Source organism: Anopheles arabiensis, chromosome 3 (assembly GCF_016920715.1).
Source record: "Anopheles arabiensis isolate DONGOLA chromosome 3, AaraD3, whole genome shotgun sequence".
NCBI lineage: Eukaryota > Metazoa > Arthropoda > Insecta > Diptera > Culicidae > Anopheles > Anopheles arabiensis.
In genome coordinates, this window is record NC_053518.1 from 8,753,121 (window position 1) to 8,774,265 (window position 21,145).

At 44.9% G+C, this 21,145-nt stretch overlaps 1 protein-coding gene across 3 annotated transcripts in view; it reads left to right on the top strand.

Annotated features, from left to right (window-relative positions):
- The window catches only part of LOC120901435 (cGMP-dependent 3',5'-cyclic phosphodiesterase-like), a 46,841-nt gene that overhangs the window by 18,657 nt on the left and 7,039 nt on the right, over positions 1-21,145 (top strand). For all 3 annotated transcript variants that reach the window (XM_040309384.1, XM_040309385.1, XM_040309386.1), the window contains 5 exons: positions 4,082-4,341; positions 4,457-4,566; positions 17,950-18,080; positions 19,276-19,418; positions 20,485-20,551. In XM_040309384.1, coding sequence (XP_040165318.1) covers positions 4,082-4,341; positions 4,457-4,566; positions 17,950-18,080; positions 19,276-19,418; positions 20,485-20,551 — 711 coding nt within the window. The remainder of the gene's footprint in view (positions 1-4,081; positions 4,342-4,456; positions 4,567-17,949; positions 18,081-19,275; positions 19,419-20,484; positions 20,552-21,145) is intronic.

Genomic DNA, 21,145 nt, shown 5'->3' on the forward strand with positions numbered 1-21,145 from the left:
TTACGCTGGGTTGGCAAAGTGGCAAAGTAACAGTAAAGTTGCTACTACCATATTTGGTTAGCAGCTGTAGTGCAGGTTTTTTTTTCTTTTTTAATTCATACCATTTTTCCTATCTTCACCACCGCGAGCACCGGGAAGCTTGTTTTGCATCCCATTATCCTATGATAAAGCTTCCTAAGCTCTTTTCCACGAACGCGTTTGCCGGAAATGGATTGTGCACTAAAGTTCGTTTGCGTGCACTGCAAACAAACGCCCCGAGGGTCGGGACCGGCAAGCGACATTAAAGCAAACGAATGCAGCATGGTGTAGTAATTAAGAACACAGAGCAGACCGAACATTTACTTTAGCATCTTAAAGTCGCCGAAGGAAAAAAAAACATTAAACAGAGGCAGTTTAGCCTCTCTTTTTTTCGTTGTAGCTGCTGCTTCCATTGTTCTTTCGCTCTGTTTTATTTCGCAAACGTTCTGCTAACGACTGCTTCAGTCCCTTTGCGGGGTTTTGTTCGCCTTGAGCTTACTTCCGCTCGGTGCGGTACTGCATTAACAGAAGGATTTTAATAAATTATATCACCTCCACGAAATCGCTGCAACCATCACCATCATCATCCACCAGAATAAGGAACAACCGTTGAATAAATCGTCGCGTTCATCATTTAATGGGCTGGAAGCAGTAAATAATTTGCAGCATAGCGCTCGCTACAGTACAGGCGCGCTATGCAAATGTAACGATGTGAAGCAGATATTCGCTGCTAATCTTTTGCACTTTGTGTGGAGGTTTCAGTCGATTTTAGATATCCAAAAACAAACGGGTTCTTTAAAGATCACAAAGCGGCGATACGCATTTAATGGATATTGTGGTTAGGGGGTCGTTGGAGATGTTTGCCAATTTCATTATCCAAACAAACTGGGAGCATCCTCAATGACATTACGGACGAAGCGACAACCGTTTCATTGCTTCTGCAAACCGTAAGAAGCATCTTTTGAAGAGCTTGGAAACCACTTTGCCCCTCTTCTGCCGGTGAAACACTATATAGAGCCATCATCTTTGCAACAAGTGCCATTGCCACTTGGTCTCGCGTCTCGGTAGCATCGTCGGGTCTCGCTGCCTACCCTTCAGGGCTGCATTCGCTGCAAAGTGTCTCGGTCTATCGTTTGTTCCCCTAAACTACCTGGCAAAACGGGCACTTACGGCTCTTACCGGTTACCTTGAGGATGCAATCGAGTAAGATTGTTTCATCTTCACAAGAAAGGGGGAAAGGAAGCAATAACCCTGGTCACAACAGCAGGTCACAGCCTTCGGACGGTGAAGCAGTAACGCGTGGACGCAGGGTCCTTCGCCTCTTCCGCTCTTATGGGCATCATATTTATCCGGGATGTGATGCGCTTCCTTAATGCAAGCGAATAAAGGGATTATTCGTACACCAAATCAGCCTTGACTTCATCTCTTTCGCTTTCTCTCTCTGTCTCCCTCTAACTATCATTCGCTTAATCGAACCATTTTCTTGCAACAACTTTCCCTTCCGTACTGTCTTCAGCGTGCCCTACATAACACACACATACACGCACACAGGCACACACATACACACTTTGCCGCCATCAAGACGCGCACCCTTCGTCGGTGGTGCGCGCGCTATCTTTCGCTCCACATCGCTCCACCCAACGGGGGATTGGGGCGTTTTGGGGGTGGGGGGGGGGTGGGGGCCAACTGCTTGCGCTCTTTTGGCACCGGGCTGTTGTATCTTTTTGGGATGTTGCTGTGGCGTGAAATATGATAACAATTTGCAAGTCGTCCCGAGACACAAAAGCGCCCGGGAGAGTCCCCACCGAGAGGCTGTTGCCACGCGGAAGAATGGATGGAATCTGGGCCGGAATAAGAGAGACGTTACAGAGGGGTTTTTTTAGTTGTTGTCGCTGCTGGTACTATTATTCATCTCTTGTCACGATTGACGCTGTCCGAAAATGATGCCACAGAGTTTTGGCCCCTTGGACGTCGATCGGTGCAAGATGGAGTGGTGTGATTTTGTTGCGTGTGTGTGTGTTTTTTCAATGCCATCTGTACATTGAAGAAACATTGCCCTAATTCTTGTGTGGTTTTGCTGCTGGGAAAAGCGGGGGAAAAGTAATTTATGTCTTACCGCGAAGGAGACGCACACGCCAAGATTGTTCTATTTTAGCTTGTCAAGGTCTTTGTGATGAGAACTCCAAAACTAAATTGATATCAGTCCTCATGAGAGAATATCTTAAAGACTATCAATGATCAATTCTTTTGTAGAATGGTATGCAATTCCCTTAAGATGATCACAAATAACTCAAACCCTCCTCACAGTTCTACATACGATGACTAACATTCTAAACATTTGATGCCATCACTGTCGACGAGCTCCAATTTCACAATTCCGTACACACAGTTTGCTCCGCTCTGATGTTTATTTTAAGCGCTACCTGAAACAATAAGCAGCTCCACTTTTTGACGTGTTGTTTTGGGGAGCATCGCTTCCGAGTAAATTGCTGAAGATGTTGTACCGGTGAAGTGTGTCCGTCCGGTGAATCATCCATCACTTTTCAAAGGTCCAATGTTCAATGTGGGCGTTAATTGAGCGCTGTGTTCACACGTTTGCCGCAAGCTACTAATATCTGCAGCGATGCGTTAATAATCAATGTACGGGATGTTTGTTGTTTTTTTTTGTGTGAAATTCATTTCCAATTATTAACAGCTGATAGGTTCCATCACCTCACCTAAATTTCTCCATATCCGTGATACCCAACAGGTACTGCTGCTTGCTGATGCAATACTGACCAGGGGTTTGGCGAGATTATCAGCCTTTTTTATTCACTCTCGCGTTCCCGTTCAGGTGACCAGAATGGACACACCGCAACGGGGTTTGTTTGCTGCATTGCGTTAGTGGTTCAGAGGGAATTCCGACGAACCTTTTTCTTATCTTATCTTACCCTGGAATAGCGTGGTTTTTGGGTAGATTTGGCGCGCTGCGGCCAACGAAAGGACTGTGGTTTAAGGCATTTTTTCTTCTTCCTCTCCAGTTTAGTAATCAGTTACACCGTTTCATCATGCTTCTCTGTCATCACGCACTTCAAGGTTAACTCACTAACCGCGAAGTCACTGGCGGTAAGAAAGCGTCATCGCCGGTGGAAGCCATCTTTGGGTTGGAATGTCTTTCAATTAATTACCCAGCCATCACTGCTTATGCGAAGACATCGAAGGCTATAGCATCGATGTAAAAATCGATATCGGACGGGATGGAAAATGGGAAAGTAAGCTCTAACTCCACTCCACCCATAATGAGCTTCGTTCGAGCTAAAACGTTCTGCGACACTGCGTGTCCCAAAAAGTGTGTCCGGACGATCGATCGACCATACCACTCAGCGCTAACTTCATTAACTGAAGGCACCGGGCTGGCGGAAAATTTATTTCGAATTAAATATAATCGGAAGCAGAGAACAGTGTGCTTCCGCGTTGCTGCTGTTTTTCCACCCAGATTCCACAGTAGCAGGGATCATTAAAACTTATTGGCGAGCTGCTCGGAACCGCCAAGAAATATCGCACGGCACGCCTCTACACGGCTGAGTCCTTGACAGTGTAATTAATTTTGGTGTTTTTGTGTAATGTTTCAATCGTTTAGACGTTCCACATTTTGAGCGCCAGTTCTAAACAACCGCTAGAGTGTGAGAATGTTCCTGTTGGAAAGGGGAACATCGATTGGCATGTCGCTATTTGTTTGGAAGCCCCGCGAGCCTTTTTTGGAAAGAGCGAAGAGTGGTGCTAAAACATGTCGGGTCTTTAAGTTCGCACCAAGTGCGATCTTAACCTACAAATTAACACTTCCGCTTGTGAGGCAAAGATGCCACCGGTCATGCGACGATTGCGTCTGGCAAAATGTGGTTCCCCCATCCCGGTTTGACGTCACGATGCGCACGAGGAAACACATCGTGTTTCACAACTCTTCCCCTACATGTTCATGACGCATGTTGAGACGCAGCAGATATGCGTAACGGCTTTACAATTTCGTCACTAACAGCAAGCGTTTCGTTTGTTTTGTTTGTTTTGGTTTCCGCTTTCACTGCAGGTCGTCGGCAACAAGCACAACACCCTGATCTACGACATCCTAGGCCCGAAGGTGAGCAAACTCCAGACGCAAACGTCGACGACGTCGGCCTCCTCGACGTCATCGCTGAACGAGCTGAACTATGCCGCGTTCCAGCAGCAGGCGTTCCAGCAGCAGGGCCAGAACGGCGCAACGCAACAGCAGATCGCATTGTTCGTCTGCATTGCCGGTGACAGCTCGTCGCGATCGCGGTATCAGTTCTACATCGACGATACGTTCCGGTAGGTGCGGGTCGGGAGCTGGCTTGGAAAGGGGCGAAAAGGGTGTGTGATGGGGCTTTAACGAGATTCTCCAGCCGGGTGACATGTGTGGTGTAATAATGGATTCTATTTGTAGGTACGTGCTGGGCCACCTGGTGACGGCGTTCGAGCTGTACGAGGAGAAACGTGTGCGCGATCAGTGCCAAAATTTGCTACAAGTGGCCCGCCGGTTGCTGGGAAAGATAGGTAAGTGCTGTGTAGATTTAAAGTGCTAATTGAGGTATTGCGCCTACCATCAGGAAGACGAGAAAGAGTGTTATCTATTGCAAACGGAAATAGATCGATGGAAATTTCCATTTTTAAAAGCACGAAGCTGCTCTCAGCTGCCATCCCCATAAGAGGTGATCATTGCACATTAGCACATCTTGTGCCGAATTAGCCATTTCATTGGCGATGGCTTTACAATTTTATTCAAATAAAACGGTAACTCCAAAGCGATAGCAATAAAAGCCCCAGAACCACTTGTCGGCAGCGGCAATTATCTTATCGAACTCTCTCACCGCCTCCCTCACACTCATGCGGAAGAAAACAACGACAAAAATCAATCAATCTCACACATCAATTGCCGCTCTGCCCAGGCCAGACCTTTACCCTTATACCTGGCAGCTTTCCTCCTCGCTCGCCCATCGGAACCGGTCGAGTGGCTTTTGTAGAGTGGCGGCCCTGGAAACATATGCTATTGATCACTTGATAACGATTTACACCGTGTTCCGGATTTAATGGAAGCGTGCAGGGAAGCGGCGCTGATGTTTGCGCTTCCTAATCAGATGCACGCTGCAGTGGTTCCCTTTATTGCACAGGGAATGATTAGGGGTAAAAAGGCTATTAAACGATCACCACACCGATCCGATCCGTGGTTTAATTATTAATGGTAGTTGGGGGGGTCCCACCGATTCGTGTAAATTGGTTAATTCCGTCAAACCGAACGGTTCTCGGTGGAGGGGAGTGGGTCCCATTAATTCATGGGCATAATTACAGCCACCCACTCGGCGTTGGTTGATTGTGTCTTTTAATAAAACTTGGCGAGAGATAATTTCGGAAAGCGCTTTCATCTACGTCGCGCGTCATTAGTCGGGCTGCCACTGGGTGCCGTGCCGTCTTACCGCAAGCATTCCAACGGGTTCCACTTTAATTTTGGGTGAAACTTTTTGGGATCTTTAGGATCCCTCTCCCTTCCACGCAGCCCTCTCGTGTGATGCTTCCGCTGATAGGGAAGCTACAAACAGCAAAGCACACGAATAGGGCGCAAGACACAACGGGAAAAAAGCGATGGCAGGCAATACGCTCGCTCATTAATGCAAAACAAATTATCCCAAAATGTCAAGAGTGTCAATCTTGTCACCATTGTCGATGGCTGTTGATTCGGTTCGGAGAACTTGACTGGGCGCCCTCCGAACACCCGAACCTGTCGTCGTCAGGTTCTTGATCCTGTTTTAAGACGGAAATTGAATTCCCAGTTAAAACGTCATCGCTAATGAGGCTTAAGTCACGCGCAGGCTGGGAAGGGTGAGGTAGCAGCTCCAGCTCCAGGTTGGTGACGTTCGTTCGCCGGTCGGTGACGTTGCCTAGCAATTAGGCACGTTTCGTGCGACGTTGTGATCGTGCAAATGCGACACGGCAGCTCCGAGAACCTTCCCCTGGGGAACAATTCGGGGGAAGTTTGCGGACGGGCAGCAATGCGTCGTTTATCGCACGGCAATCGTCGTCGTCATTAAGTCTACTCGTTAGCATTCTTCATGGCGGGAATTGGAGGAGGGTCCCCGTTCGATGTACCTTGAAACCATCACAAGTCCGCTGGCAAAGGGTGACAGCAGAACGGAATCACGCTTGCTTATCAAACCCGCTAATGCCGTTATTGTTATATCGCCCTCCCCACTGTCAGTGGAAAAGATTATCTAATCGTGTGCATGTGCTCGCTTTTCTTTGCCTGCGTTAGTGCCGCATGGTTATGGCCCAAACAAGATATGTGCCCGATAGTCATCGGTGAGAAATAATGTCGCGGTAAGAAAATGAACTTCTCGGTAATGTGAACTCTGGCAAAATACCGAGGGTATTCCAAAACCCAAACACCATAAGGAATCATTTTACGCGGTTCGTTTGTGTGCAGGAAATTTCCTCCACATATGTGTGCGTGTGTGTGGTTGTAATGGGGAATAGAATTGAGTGTGCGACATGTGGTAGCAGCAGCAGACAAGGGCATAACGATTCATTTGCATACGCGAACTAATTCAATTCGATTTAATTAACAATCGGAACCGCGTCGCCGCACTGAATGTGGATGACTATGGTTTGGTGGTTAGGTTTGTGAGTGTGTGTGGTAATTCCTTTGCATTGGTAATGTCGGTGGATGAGGTGGCAGGAAGAGCAGGGGGTTAGTTTTATCACTGGTCCCAACTCCCACCGTGTTCTTCACGGTCGTTGGTGAAGACGTACTTTGGACCGAAGCGGGAACAGCATGTGTGTCATGGTGTTCGCTACAAAAGCAAAGGATATTTTGATATGGAAATGGAGGAACTTGATTATCTGCAACTCGACGGGTAGTTACTTCGTGGTTCTAGTGAGTTCCATTAAGGAGATGGATAGACTTTGGATTCAATTAGAATCTTTATAAAGGAAGAAAATAAATGATAACGTGATACGTGTTGAAAAACACTGACATTTATCAAAGTATTATAAAATGAATCCAGAGTGGCCAGATTATTTTGGCGGTTTTCGGTAGGCGCATCAAAATTTTATCGGTAGTTTTCGGTAGGAGTTTTAGATTATTTCGGTAGTTTTCGGTAGGCTTTAAAGTGTTGAGCGGGGGGGGGGGGGAGAGGTTGTCGGAGATGGAAGCTAATCTGTCCCATGAAGAGCAGCACGAGAAAATAACATCTTTAGATAGTTTAGATTTGGTTAACAGCGGTCACATGAGGCCTTTCTGAAGTGTCGATCGGAAAATTGTACTAGGGAATTTAACCCAACAAATGATTGGGACGCTCTAGCAGTATTCGAACGCGATATCGAACATGAAAAATATATGGGATTTTACATGTTCGATGTGATTACCCACAAATCGAACATGTGAAGTCCAATACATTTTTCATGTTCGATGTCGTGTTCTATTGCTGCTAGAGCGCCGGGTTACATTATCTGTCAAATTGCATATAAAATTTTATCAGCGCGTTCGACTTCATGAAGTGCAGACACGGGCCTTAGTTGTCTCTGTTGAAGTTCTGGTTCTGGTTGCTAGTGATTTCCATATAGAGTTTAATACATTAAGTGATTTGGGAAATGGTAATATGACTTTTTGGTCAGTATTACGAAAAAATCTGTGATTTTCGGTAGGATAAATGAAAATTCGGTAGTTTTAGGGGGCTCATCTGTGAATCGGTAGGCATATCAAAAATCGGTAGGAATACAGATAAATCGGTATTTCTGGTCACTCTGAATGAATCCCCGGACGACAATTTCAGCACGGAAAATCGGGTTGACATTTGATGCAAGTCGCTTTCCGTTCCGCTTTTCAGACGAAAGCGATCTCACTATGAGCAGCGTGCTGTGAGAAAAAAGGAAGGGGAAAATCAGTGCAATCATCGTCATGGTAGTCATGGCGAAAAAAAAAGGTATTCCCCTCTTTCACTTTTTCCACCGTTACCATCCCTAGTACACTCTGACTCTTCCTTTCTATTCAGTTCATCTGCTGACTTGTTGTACTGCCGTGGTTGGATTTGATCCGCAGTACATCAAGTCAGAACATCTCAATTAAACATGTAAACCATTGAAGGCTTCGAAATTTGGGTCGTTGGAAAGGCACTAGTAGACGCATCGAACCTTGGAGCAGAAATAGATCCACGCACAAGTGAAAATATTGACGATGATATCGTGTTGCCTTTGATGATTGCATGGTGTTCAAGAAACAACAAGGGATGATGAAGAGCAAACGATGGAGAGTGCAAGTAATGAATTTTGTTTTCGTGAATTGTGGAAACTAAATTTGATTCTTTTTGAATGGAAGCTGCTGATTTAGGATCCAAGCTAGACAAAGAAAAAGGATTTGAAGAAAATTAGGGGAAAATAGAATGTGTAAATCCTCCAAGTGCAAATTATGACTAAAGCAATTTCAATATGACTAGCAGTGGAAAAGCGGTGTACGCTCTCTAAGCATGGATGAATTTGAAAATAACGGAGGATGTAAGAACACTGCAAAACAGCACATGTTATGTACATGTGGCCAGCCGGCTCTGTCAATCAATTTACACTACAAACCATTAAAAGCACGTGATTTTATTCAGCTTTTTTAGGGTTCTTTGCCACGTGTAATTTTCAAGCTTATAAGGCAGGCTTTTAGGCTTTAGGCCTTTCTGTGATTCATAGGAATATTTTAGAATTGTACATGCAGGTCAAAACTACAAAATACCTCACGAATCAATACAATTATATTATTTTTTAAAGTAATTGATTAGATGTGTATTTCCTTCAGTTTTAATGTGTGTTTAGTTGTTTAAGCGTCGAACATCTGAGTCGGCCAGGGGCCCCAAAAATGGCACCTACCATCCGCTTACAAGCATAATTGCTACTCAATCCTTCTCTGGTTAGGATATTTGATACAATCCCCTGCTAGACGCTTCAACCAAGCCTCTACTTTTGTATGACCGCTTAGGGCCTCCATTCGTCTTAATCCGCCATTGCTAACAATCATGGCAATCCAAAACATGGCCTTTCATGAAATATTGGATGGTATTGCGGCCCAGCCGCACTCGTTTCCTTTGCCATTATTTTCGCTTTTTGTAGACCATTATTTTCCGTTTTAAATTCGACTCGATGCGTATTCTCTTTGAGTATTTTCAATCCATGTATTCCTCTTGATTTTCAACGTTAACGGTTATCGCACAACTGGGTATCTTCTTCATCGTTAAACGCTGCTTCATGTTTTGTTGATGCCTGTGACGGAGAAAGAATCATCCTCTGCAATTTAAAAACGTTTTCTAACATGGACAACAGCACTCTGTTGGGCGTTTTACACTTACCTAGAGGCTGTAAATCAACTATTAGTAAGGTAAAATGTTCATCATCTTCCCATGTTTGCCCTCACGTTTTCTTCAAAGCATCGTGTGTCCGGTACAATATTTCACTATATTTTAACTGATTTGGGATATTTGATATGCTCTTTCAACAAAAGAATCGAGAAATGTAGCCCGCGGTCAATTATTGCACGTTTTACAAATGTAAACAGTTCGTAGATGATCCAATGTTCTCAAACCACAACACAATGGCGGCTCGATGTGGGGAAGAAATTTTTACTCACTCCAAAATCCGACCTCATCATGATTTCATCATGTGAGCGGCTGTTGCCCGATCATCTCATTAGAGCAATCATCGGCGATAGATCTGCTCACCATACAAACAAAATCATCTCGCCTAAGCGAGGGGAAAAAACAAGCTTGCTCAGTATGCAGGAGGAAACGATGATAGCCTCTCAGTATGGGTTGAAGCAGCTGTCATTGAGCTCGCCATAGTGAGAGCAGGCTGGATTGTCATTTGGGTCATTTGTCAAAGTGACGTTCAAGCTGTCAAACTACTGCAAACAATGACAGCTTGATGTTTATTTTTGTTGAGTAATTCAGAGTAAGGGAGTATTTATACTAATATTTAGTGCTAAATATTGAATTAATTCAACTATTCCCTAAAGTCGTCTATTTTGCCCAATCTATGGCATGGAGTTGAATATCCATTGTTTCTAAAATGAAAATAATTAGATTAAACCTGCAATACACGTTCTGCAAAGTCAGTTCTACGTCCTAACCTAACCTAATGCAATTGGCCCCCCTCCCGAAACTTTCCCACTTCGGAAAGCCTTGGCGCGATGATAGCGTTTCAATCTATTTCAGCACATAATGGGACAGGATTCACCCACCTGACCACGCGCGTTTTGCACCCCCTCGTCCCCTTCCTATTTCAACTAACTAAATTTCCTACCCGCCCCTAATGCGAAGACAATGAACCGTGCGGTTAATTACTTACCTAACCAAGCTTCCCGGTAACCGAATCGAATCAACCGCGCTCCATTCGCTGCACACCAGTAGCTGTGTTGTACACTATTTTGATGGATCATAAAACTGAACCATGTGGAGCAGGCCAGGGGGGTGTACGTTGCGGGAAGGGTAGTACGGGTTCCTCGGCAGCGTAGAACAATGGCACTCTCGTATCACTACTGCTCGGTTTTGCCACCTGTCAGCAAGGGGTCCACCAATGGGTTCGGTATGAATTATGGCCGCCGAGGCCGTCATACACAGGTGGGAGGGATGGTTTCTATCGCTTTGTTTGTTTTCCCTCTTCTTGCCCATTACATGTGGGTGAATTAACGATTTATCAGCACAGGTTTGTTCGGGCAGGTTTGGAATGGAGCTAGAGAATGGAGATACTGTGTGACGGAGCACACCAACTGATGGAATTTTTAAAAATTCACTGACGGCCTTTAAAAATATCCCTTCCGTGTGGGGAATGCATATTTTTTTTATATACACAAAAAAATACAGTTTTCCACCGGAATAGTGCATACACAATCGCACATTCCAAATCGGAGAGCACTAAAATCAACTCAATTTTACGTGCACATCTCCTCTTTGTGTCTAGAATCAATCCACAATCTCGTTGCATGCTTCGACAAACATTTGTGTTCGGTGTTTTTTTTTATCGGAACTTTTACGTTTCTAACATAAAACATCATATTTACGATGCGCACAGCGCGCTCTCTCTCTCTCTCGGCTCTCTGATGCGTGTGTGTTCGTTAGGAACGTGTTGTGCTTGTGCAGTACTCCCCCCGCTGACGTTTTCCCGCGATTTTGACGCTTTTTATGGCCGATTGCAGGCAGGCGCTGGCAGCCGGATGTGTCGCTGTTTGTTATGAAGCAGAGGTTTATTTTATGTTTGCTCAACAATTCGTGCAGGAGAGGAAATTTATATGCCTTGTCTAGCGGGGGAGCTGGCTGCTACTGCTCGATTGATATATATCACGTACTGCACGTGCACCGGCGCCTGGGGAAGCGTTAGCGTGTGGTTGCAATTTTTTGTTGCGCCCTTGCCCTTGCCAATGTATGATGCATGCAAAGTAAGGTAAGCGCGTCCTGCAGCCTAGTAGGCAGCATCTCGGACGAGGATTGAGCGATCGATCCTCCCGGTCTTTGAAGCCGGTTGAAGCCCCATCAGGCACCCAGTGGATCGATATGGATTGATTTCGTTGGGATGAGTTGGAGAGTGGTTTTTAGCAGGAAAGGAATACATCAAGCAGATTTTATGAAAGAATGTTCTGTTACTTCACTCGATCTAGTTCGATCCAATTGAGTTGCACTCCCCCAATTCCAAATTTGATTTACGCAAATTAGTGGCTCCGTTAGCATATTTGCTCCAAAGGCAAACCGTGCATGATAAACGACTTAATTGGCCTGCACGCTGCAAGTTCATTCGCTGCAATAAACGAGGGGCAGCATCATCCCTCCCCCCTCCCTCCATTATCATCAGTCTCACTAAATCATACCGCAAACGAAGCGCGGTTGCGATTCGATAAGTATGCAGCTTTTAATGCACCAATTTGACAGGGCGTAATTGCATCCTGTCAAAACTGGGGACTGCAAGGTTGTGGAGGTTGACCTTTTTGCTATCGCCTCAATTGGGGGGAAACATTAGAAAACTAATGTGAATAGGAACAGCTCATATGTTAGGTGAGCATAGCGCAGTAAAAAGAGACGTTGTAGTTCCGACAGCAAACATAATGTCGGTCAAAGTTCAGTTCAACCAGCATACAACCACAAAAGAAATAGAAAAAACTTGTATTAAATATGTATCCTGCAAAGAAGATCAGATAAGTTTTACGTCTCCAAATAGCGATATGATATTTAAACAACACAAAAATTGTACAGCACACGGTCAATCGAATGTTTTGCTGTGTTGTGGCAAAAACTTTGCTCTATTGCTTTGCTACATGTTGTCCCAAAGTTTCATTTAGCCCTTGGTTTGCCCCTCAACAGGATGTATTTAAAAATTCCATTAAACTATAGAAAGAAAAAAATTACCAACAAAGCATAAGTTGCACAGGAAATTGGCGAGGTTTTTTTGTGTGTCATCTTGCCTTTCGAAAACGAAATACGAGAGAGACGTAAAAACAACTTACCGAGAAGAAAATAGTTTCAGTAGAAACAGCCAGGCACAGTGGCACATCTTTGCATGCAACTGGTACACACTGGTGGCCGTGGTTGAAGTTTCTCCCCCATGTTTCGATGTTTCCCCCAGAGGAGCGTAAGCGATCTATTCTACCTTTTCCGCCAGCCCGTGGTGTGGAGGTTTTTTGCCCTTTTTTTTCTCACGCCGTTCACTACCTGCCTGCCTGCCTGCCTGTCTGCCTGCCTGCCTGCCTGCTTGCTACGTATGGGGTCTGGCCATCATAAATCACTTTCATCGAGACAGACGAAAGTTTTCGGGACCGGGAGACCTACACACAAAGAGAGGGAGAGAGAGAGAGCGAGCGAAGGAGGACGGGTTGGATGAGGAAAAAACTATCATTTGCAATGCTAAAACTGTACAATTGTGGTTAACTGTGTGTGTGTGTGTGTGTGTGTGTGTGTGTGCGGTTGTGGACTTGCAACTAGTGCGCAATAGAATAAACGTGCTTAAAGGATCGGAATGTGAAGTCAGTTTTTGTGTTTGTTTGTAGGGCAAAAAAAAAACAGAAAATATGAACTGCAGATGAAGTTGACTTTTTGAAAATAGTTTCTTCTGAAGGACAATTTTGTTTTGCCATTTTTGCCATTTTTTGTTTTGCTCTCAGGTGTGTTTATCTTCCTGTTAAGGCTCGCTTTGTCAATTGTACTTTAAAATAGCAGCGACTATGCATGCTGTTTTTGGTATTAAATGTAGTTAAACCTATTCCTTAACAGATGTTATAGCTGTCCGGCTTATCTTCAAACTAACAATTGTATAATAACGACCATTGTAAACGTAACGCAGTGCTGTAATAAGAAACATTGTATAATCCTTTTTCCCTTAACGTCACCTTATCCGTTTCTACGTCGCATAGAAAGCAATCAATAGCCTCACCCCTATCTGCTAATTAAACATTAATCGTAACTGCAAGGACGATTTCGTCGCCTGTTTGCATCTGGAGCTCGCAATAAACTCGCTGCCATCTCCCCTGGCCTCCCCTAACCCCCCTTCCGCCCTTCCCACCCTCCCATTCCCAGTTATTACGAAACGAAGTATGCAACTTCGTCGCGGCCCAACCGACCCAAACGATGAATAATGACGGCGACGGCCCTGACGGCCCCGCCCCGGGGGAGCGTTCGAGTTATTATGACAACGCGTCGAAAAGCGATCAAAATCGCAATTAAATTGTACGCGCTCGCCGAAAAAAGCAAACCGCCGAATGTTTTTGCACCCTGCCCGGGCGTGCTTCCTTCCCTTCTCCCTGCCATCAAAAGTGAAGCTCATAAATTTAATTGACTCAGCAAAATACAAATCCATTACGTGCGTGTGTGTGTATGTGCTTCCACGTGACGCTCACATGGGAACCGTTCTGGCTAGGGTTGGCTGTCCCCGCTTACTACGCTTGCACCGCACAGCAGCACAGTATATTAAATGCGTGTTTTTATTTTATTTCCCCTTCTTGGCGGAAAAAAGGGCTTACCGTGGGTTCGGTCACTTTTAATGGCCATCGAATGGCTCGTGCGCGAATGGCCCCCGCACATCGTAATCCTTCATCGCGGCTTCGTCCAGTTTGCCGTGATTTGTCGCACGAGTCGCGTTGTTGGCACTTAATAAATGAGCTTACAAATTTGTCACCGTGTGTGTCACGGGCTTGGTGTGATTCTCTTGCGGCTAGGAGTAGTAGCCCATAAAGCCCATGGTTCGGTGTTTTTGGAGCGGCCCCGGGACAGACAGATACACTCGCAGCCCTTTTTTGTGGTGCGTTTATTTAATTTCTGGTCCCCTTTTTCTCTAGTGACGAGACAACCGGAACCGGCTCACGTCTTAAATCTCATCCCCGGAAACGCAATCCGTGCCCGAAAACGGAGCGGCCCAGTGCATGTGGCTGTAGTGATAAATTGTGATTTATTTTTACGATTATTCCTCGCAATAATAATAAATTGTGCTCCATTTTCATTTGACGCCCGGCTTTTCACGCGTCGCGTTTTGTGCGCCCGGGGGTGAATGGGGACATAAACCATACCCGACGTTAGGTCTCTTAACCCGGCCCAAAGCTGTCTTTCCTCGCTCGGTTTTGATTGTAGCATGGAGCAGAAATGAAACAGGGACAATTTGTATGTTTGTTTGTCTGTCTGTCTGACTGTCTGTGTCTGTGTATCTGCAGTAACAGTTGAGCGCTGATAGAGACACCTAATGCTTGACGTTCGGTTTATTAATTTATGTACGAAAACAAGAGGCCCTTCTTTATAGTGTCCAATTGATTACGCTTGATTCAGTTTGATTTGGCAGACGTCGCCTCAATATCTCAATTATTTCGGTCTTTATTGAAGAAGGACCTTTTCATTTATGTCACTATCACAGATCGATAAACCACAGCATCTGCAGAAACAAAGGGAGGGCAAAATGAAGCCACTTTAAAGCTACACCAACAGGGCAGCAACCAACCAACCGATTGCTGATGATGCTCGTGTTAGTTTATGGATCGCATGAAAAGGCCTCCCATCCTACTGGAGGCCAGATCGATCACAGTCACAGTCTTGCACGGCAGAGAAATTCGTTTCCTCCCGCCCCAGTCGTCTGTGCAGTGGTTCTCGGGCATTAGGTCTTGAGAGCGTAAATAAACAAACGTTATACGCTGTACCAATTGACACCTTCCGATTGATAGCCAATGGTGGTGTTGTGGTCAGTGCCGCCGGTGCTGCTGCTGCTGCTGCTGCTGGTGCGTTACACAGTGTGCACAGTAGAGATGTTATTGATGCTTTTGGCTCCCATCGTTAGAGCAGATGTGGGCAGGGAGGTACGCCACTTCCCATCCTACCGCTTCACACAAACTCGTAGTACTCGAGACGGCTGGGCTGTTTGAGCAAATGTTTGATCAGCTGCCTTACCCTTGCCCTGTCTTGCCACTGCTGCTGCTGCCTCTTGCGATTGCGTTTCCGCACTTAAGGGAGCCATCAGTCCACGCCAAAAGGGGCACAATTTTCTCGTACGATATTTTCGTCAACATGTTTGATGTGCTAGAACGAAAGAGGGAGACATAATGCGTGCCGGAGTGTGTGTGGGAGATAGAGAAGAGAATAGCCATATGAAATGAAAACAGATTTCAGAGCGTGTGTGTTTGGATATTCTGTGTTCCATTTTCATTTTATCGTCGATTAACAGTCGATGCCAAATGGGGATGCCGCTTCTAGTTGGAAGTGGGAAAAGATTGTCTGTTGTTTGTCAGCTGTAGACTGATATGTAAAGTTAAAACTTTGGGGCACAGAATTATGATGGAAGTAAAGAATTGGGCTTCTTGTTGATAAATAGTTGAATTTTTTAAATAATAATTACATCAAAGCCTTTTAATATTTCTCCAATTCCCTTAAAGCATCGACTGGTATAAATATCCCATCCCATTGGCTGTAAAATAACCTTCACACCTAATTGCTTCTACTCCGATCGTAAAACGGGACACCACACTACCAAATGCCGCACAATGTAGTAACCCACATGGCAACCCGCAGTAAAGTTCTCCATTTCCCAAGTTCGCATTCGTATGACATTATTTTGGTGTTCATTTTCACTCGCACAAAGGCGGATGGCGCAGAGTGTTTCATGGGTTCAGAAAAGTCAGCCATCATAATGGAATTGTTTTAAAATGCATCTCCACTCGTTCACGCTACACACACACGCTGCTCCACCTTCTGTCCGTCCTGTCCTCACCACTGTTTGGTCTGTCTGCAACATTATGCTCACACTGTTTAACATCACTAAAGTGTACTAAAGCGCGGCGTGGAACGAAACACAAACGGAACGCAACACACACACATGGACGTGCTCATAATCAGGATAATAGCGATATATAGCAGAATGGGCGGAACGGAAGGCAGAGAAGAAAAAGAAAAAAAGGCAGCTTACAAACAAAAGGGCAGCCTTTTGTATATCTGCCGCGATCCACTTGTCTGCTCCACACTTACACACACACACACCTTGATCCTTACTTTGGCAAGCCTTTGGAAGCTTTTCCGTGAGGTTTTGTGTATAAAAGCATCCTTCGGGAGTGGTGTTGGAGATACATGTCTTTCTGTGTGTGTGTGTTTGTATTTCATCACCGACACCCGACGCTGCTTTACGACCAACGATCCCGGCACAATGTAACACAGCGCGAGCTACAACAATGGAGCATTGTTGCAATGTTGCTCCCTTCCGTTAAAGACACACACACACACAGCTGTTTGAAATAATACAGCACACCGTGTCGGAAGTGCGGAACATAAAAGGCAGCTGCTTCCGTGCATCCTGTTCCAGTCTTCCTGTTCCGGTCCGGGGGTCACTTGCTTTCGCTCTTCCGCGCGCTACTTCCGCCAAAACTTCTGTTTGCTCTCTTCCTCGCTGTCTTGAACCAGGCCACCTTTTTTCGCGCGTGGCTCACCTGTGTCCGCCCGTCCGCGAACGGTTATTCCGCAGGGGCCCTGCCAGCCAGCCAGCCGGCAAGAAAGAAGGTGCATTAGAAAACAAAATCTCCAAAGCGATCACGATCAAGCTTATTGTTAGAATGATTAGTTTCTCCATTATAATGTTGCCATTTTCCTTTTTTCTCCCGTTTTTGTAAAGCGGCCCATGGAGCGGCAATTGCGCTGTGGAGCGTTCCTGTTTTATGGGCAAAATAAAAATTGGCTTCTTCGGTCACTCTGTCGTCGTCGACGGCACGGATAGAGGCGGATGGAAAATATTTTTTCCAATTAAGATGAACCCGAAGCGATTGCTATGGCCATAGAGCCATAGAGAGAGTGTTTTTTCTTCTTGCTTTTCTGCCCATGTGCCCTCAATGTCCTTTACGAATAGTATAGTGATATGAAGATTATGATATTACCATCAGGGGGGCAGCAGTACGAGAGAATGAATATTAAAAGTAACTCCTTTCAGGCGCACGTCAACCATGGATTTATCACGTTCTGAAAGTTGCTCCTTTATGAAATATTAAACACAACGGATATTGTAAGCTTACACCCACAGTAACGTGTTCCTGCCACATTTCAGCAAGCGTCAACAATCAGTTTGAAAGCAAAACTATCTGCAGCGGTAGACAGGCGTAAGAAGAATTTAATTAAACTAATATCATAGGAAGAGATGAAAAGATAAATATTCATAAATACACTACTGGCCGAAGCGTTTACGCTTGGTGCTGCGTGCAAACCTGTCGCTTCGAAGACTCCATTTAATTAACCTCATTTTTTTCTTCCTTTCCTCCCATCCTTTCCACCAAAACGTCCCTTTGAGTGGCATATTCGTGTTCCGTTTTTGTACCATTTAAACTCTTTTCCTCTACACTTCCTTTTTTTTAAAGAAACATTTCATCATTTAAATGTCGCTGTTTAACATCAAGTCGCTCGTCTCGCTTCTTCACAGGTGACCTGGGACAGCTGTTGCGGGGCGTCATGACGGAGGCCAAGGAACTGGCGGCTGCAGAACGATGCTCTCTATTTCTGCTCGACAAGCACACCGGCGAGCTGGTTTCGAAGGTTTTCGATGGCAATGAGGTGAGTTTTTCCCCGCTCTCTTAATCAACCAAATGGGTGGGGGGGGGGGAGTGCGCTATTGATTAAAAGCGCTTAATAACGAATGTCGTTAGCGTGTCGTGCTGGGCATTCATTTTGGATGGTGCATTATTGGAAATTAACGTTCAAAAGAAGTGATCGATACATTTGATTTGGTTTGGGATGCAATTTAACAGAGGGATGGAAATAGTTTTCCCAATTTCCAACCCCACCTGTGAGGATGCTAATTTAGCGGTTCCGAAAATTGCAAACCGCTCTTACAGAGTCCCAACTATATCGATCGATAACGTGAATAAATTTCAGGAATTGTTTTAATTTATGGTTGCAGCGTTATTGCATTTTCTGTAACACGTTTAATTCCACGTACTTTGTTCGAAACCAATCACGTACAATCTATGTGCTTTGGTTTGGTGTCGCCTATACAAAAGCGTATGTTACAAAGTTCAAAGGATTTAATTGATAATAGGGGGGATTTTGGGAAAAGCGTCAACAATGCCATTATTAAACTGAAACAATAATTAATTACAGTTGGAAGGGCTATTATCATCGTGCGGTTAAGCTATAATGTCCGAAAGTATTTCCAGAATCATTTGTCGTTTTGATCCGTTATCCGTTGTATATTCGCAAAACCGACATAACTGTTTGGCTTTTTTGAATGTCCACAAACCGCCCTTCCAAAGCGTGATATTGAATATCTGTCATCAGTGTGGGATAATATTGCGTTCCCAATGACATGTTTCGTTTCCGTTCGGCAAACTCGGTTCCCTCCTACAATACTCTTTGACTCAACGATTCACCAACCAAACGCGCCGTGTAGTAGCAATAAAGGGCATAAGCTAACAGTACGCTTCCTACCCCCAAAAAAATACGCAAATCTCAGCGAAAACTGTAAGCTACACAGCGAAAATGTGATTTCAGCAGCTTCTATTTCCACTTTACTGTAACGCAGTTGTGGTAATGTTGGTGAAACAAATCCTTCCCTGATGTTGTGGCTACCCGGTGGTTCAGGTAAAACACTGACAAGCTAAAGCTCGGCCTCTTTTTCTGATCTCCGCCCGAGCCGGAATGTTTGCGAGTTGGCGATCCGAAAAACACACAGCACACAGAAAGCCACTCACACACCCAATATGCTGGCTTGGCATCTAAAACTGTATCCCTTTTTTGTTGTGCTTTGCAGGCCTCGAAGGAGATACGCATCGAGAGCGGCAAAGGGATCGCCGGCTACGTCGCACAAACGGGCAAACTGCTAAACATTCGCAACGCATACCAGCATCCACTGTTCTACAAGGGAGTCGACGAGTCGACCGGCTTCAAAACGAGGTAAGCATCCATCCTTTATTCTAAGCGTTCGCAAAGCAGAACGGAAAAAGGAGAAAAGGAGTTGAGAGAAAGTGAAGCGGATGCGTACGAGACGCTGATGGGCGTTAGGTTGATGTGTCTATTTTCTACTGGTTGTGCCGCTTGTTTTTTTCATCTTGTTGCGTCGATGCACGCTACCAGTCGTGCGACCGGCTCAGTCAGAGTCGACGGAAACAAATCACAGAAGAAGCCAGCAGCGTACAATTTCTGACGGATGGATGAGGTTGGTGGTTGAAGAGAATGTGTTCATTGAATGCAAATTATGTTTGCCATCATCTTCTGGCGTTTGTCTGTTAAACGAAAGCAAGCGGTTTAGCTAATTTGAACGACTTACTTGCGATGTTGTTGTGAAAAATGAACATCGTTATTGTACAGCTTATTTTAATGCCCATTTTCCTAACAAAGGTTGTCTTGTTTATAGCGAGATGATTCAGTTGAAATAGCAAAGCATCAACCCTGTCTTGTATTGGACGACGAAATGAAAATGAATTTCACACGAAACGATTGCTAAATGGCTTTAAATTGAGTTCACCAACCCATTAACAAAAACAATAAAAGACCACCATTGAGCCCGTTTAGCAACCCGAAATTCCCAGACAGCACCAACGAGTATCGCCAAAGAGGATTAGAAAGTCTTTCAGCTATCAATCAGCCAGTTAACAAAGTTTTCCAATTAGTGGCACGAACAATTTGGAAGCAAGGCTTTTCCCTGTACCACGTGTGACCTGAAATCACATCAAATGACGGACTCGTACGTCGTCGTAGTCGTCAACGTGGTACAATGCAAGAGAAATTTGAGGCCCCAAATAACTTTGGTTCTCTAATTTCAAATGATGAATTGTAGGAGAGGGATCATTTGTGTGTGTGTGTGTGTGTGTGTGTGTGTGTGTGTGTGTGTGTGTGTGTGTGTGTGTGTGTGTGTGTGTGTGTGTGTGTGTGTGTGTGTGTGTGTGTTTCAATCACCAAATTTCACGAAACAAGAAGCAAACCGTCCTTTTAATACGCTCACTTTTGCTCCCATTTTCAGGAACATACTCTGTTTTCCGATCTGCGACGAGGAAGGCGTCATCGGTGTGGCCCAGCTCTGCAATAAGGTAAGTGGGCGTGTGATAGAAGAAACACAGAGAGATAGAAATGAAAAAGGTGTCTATATGCTCGTCAAGCTATCAACGGCACAGCAGGCACATATGCACTTGAAAAGCTTCTGTTAATCATCAGGCGTCTCCATCGTGGGAAAGAACGAATTCACGACCACAGGCAAAAAGGTCGGCTTTTCTCGTTGGCATATCCGAGCTCAATCCAAGCGCCAGGGAGGAAACAATCGATAAGCAAATCTTTCATCCAAGTGCTGTAAAATTGCTGACAATCTCACTTAGGAGCAAGGCAACAAGAAACACGGCTTTACAGGGTTTCCCACGATTTATTGGTTGGTTCTCATCAATTTTTGGTGGGTTCCCATATTTTTTTGGTGCGTTCCCATGATTTTTTGGTCGTTTCCCAGAATTTTTTGGTCCAATTGTATTGATATCCAATCAGAAAATACCAATAAATTATGGGAACGAACCAAAAATTTATGGGATACGACCAAAAAACCGTGGGAACACACCAAAAAATCATGGGAACTGACCAATAAATCGTGGGAAACCCTGTATCCCGTTGCCTGTGTCAGATTTGCAGCAGCAGCAGTA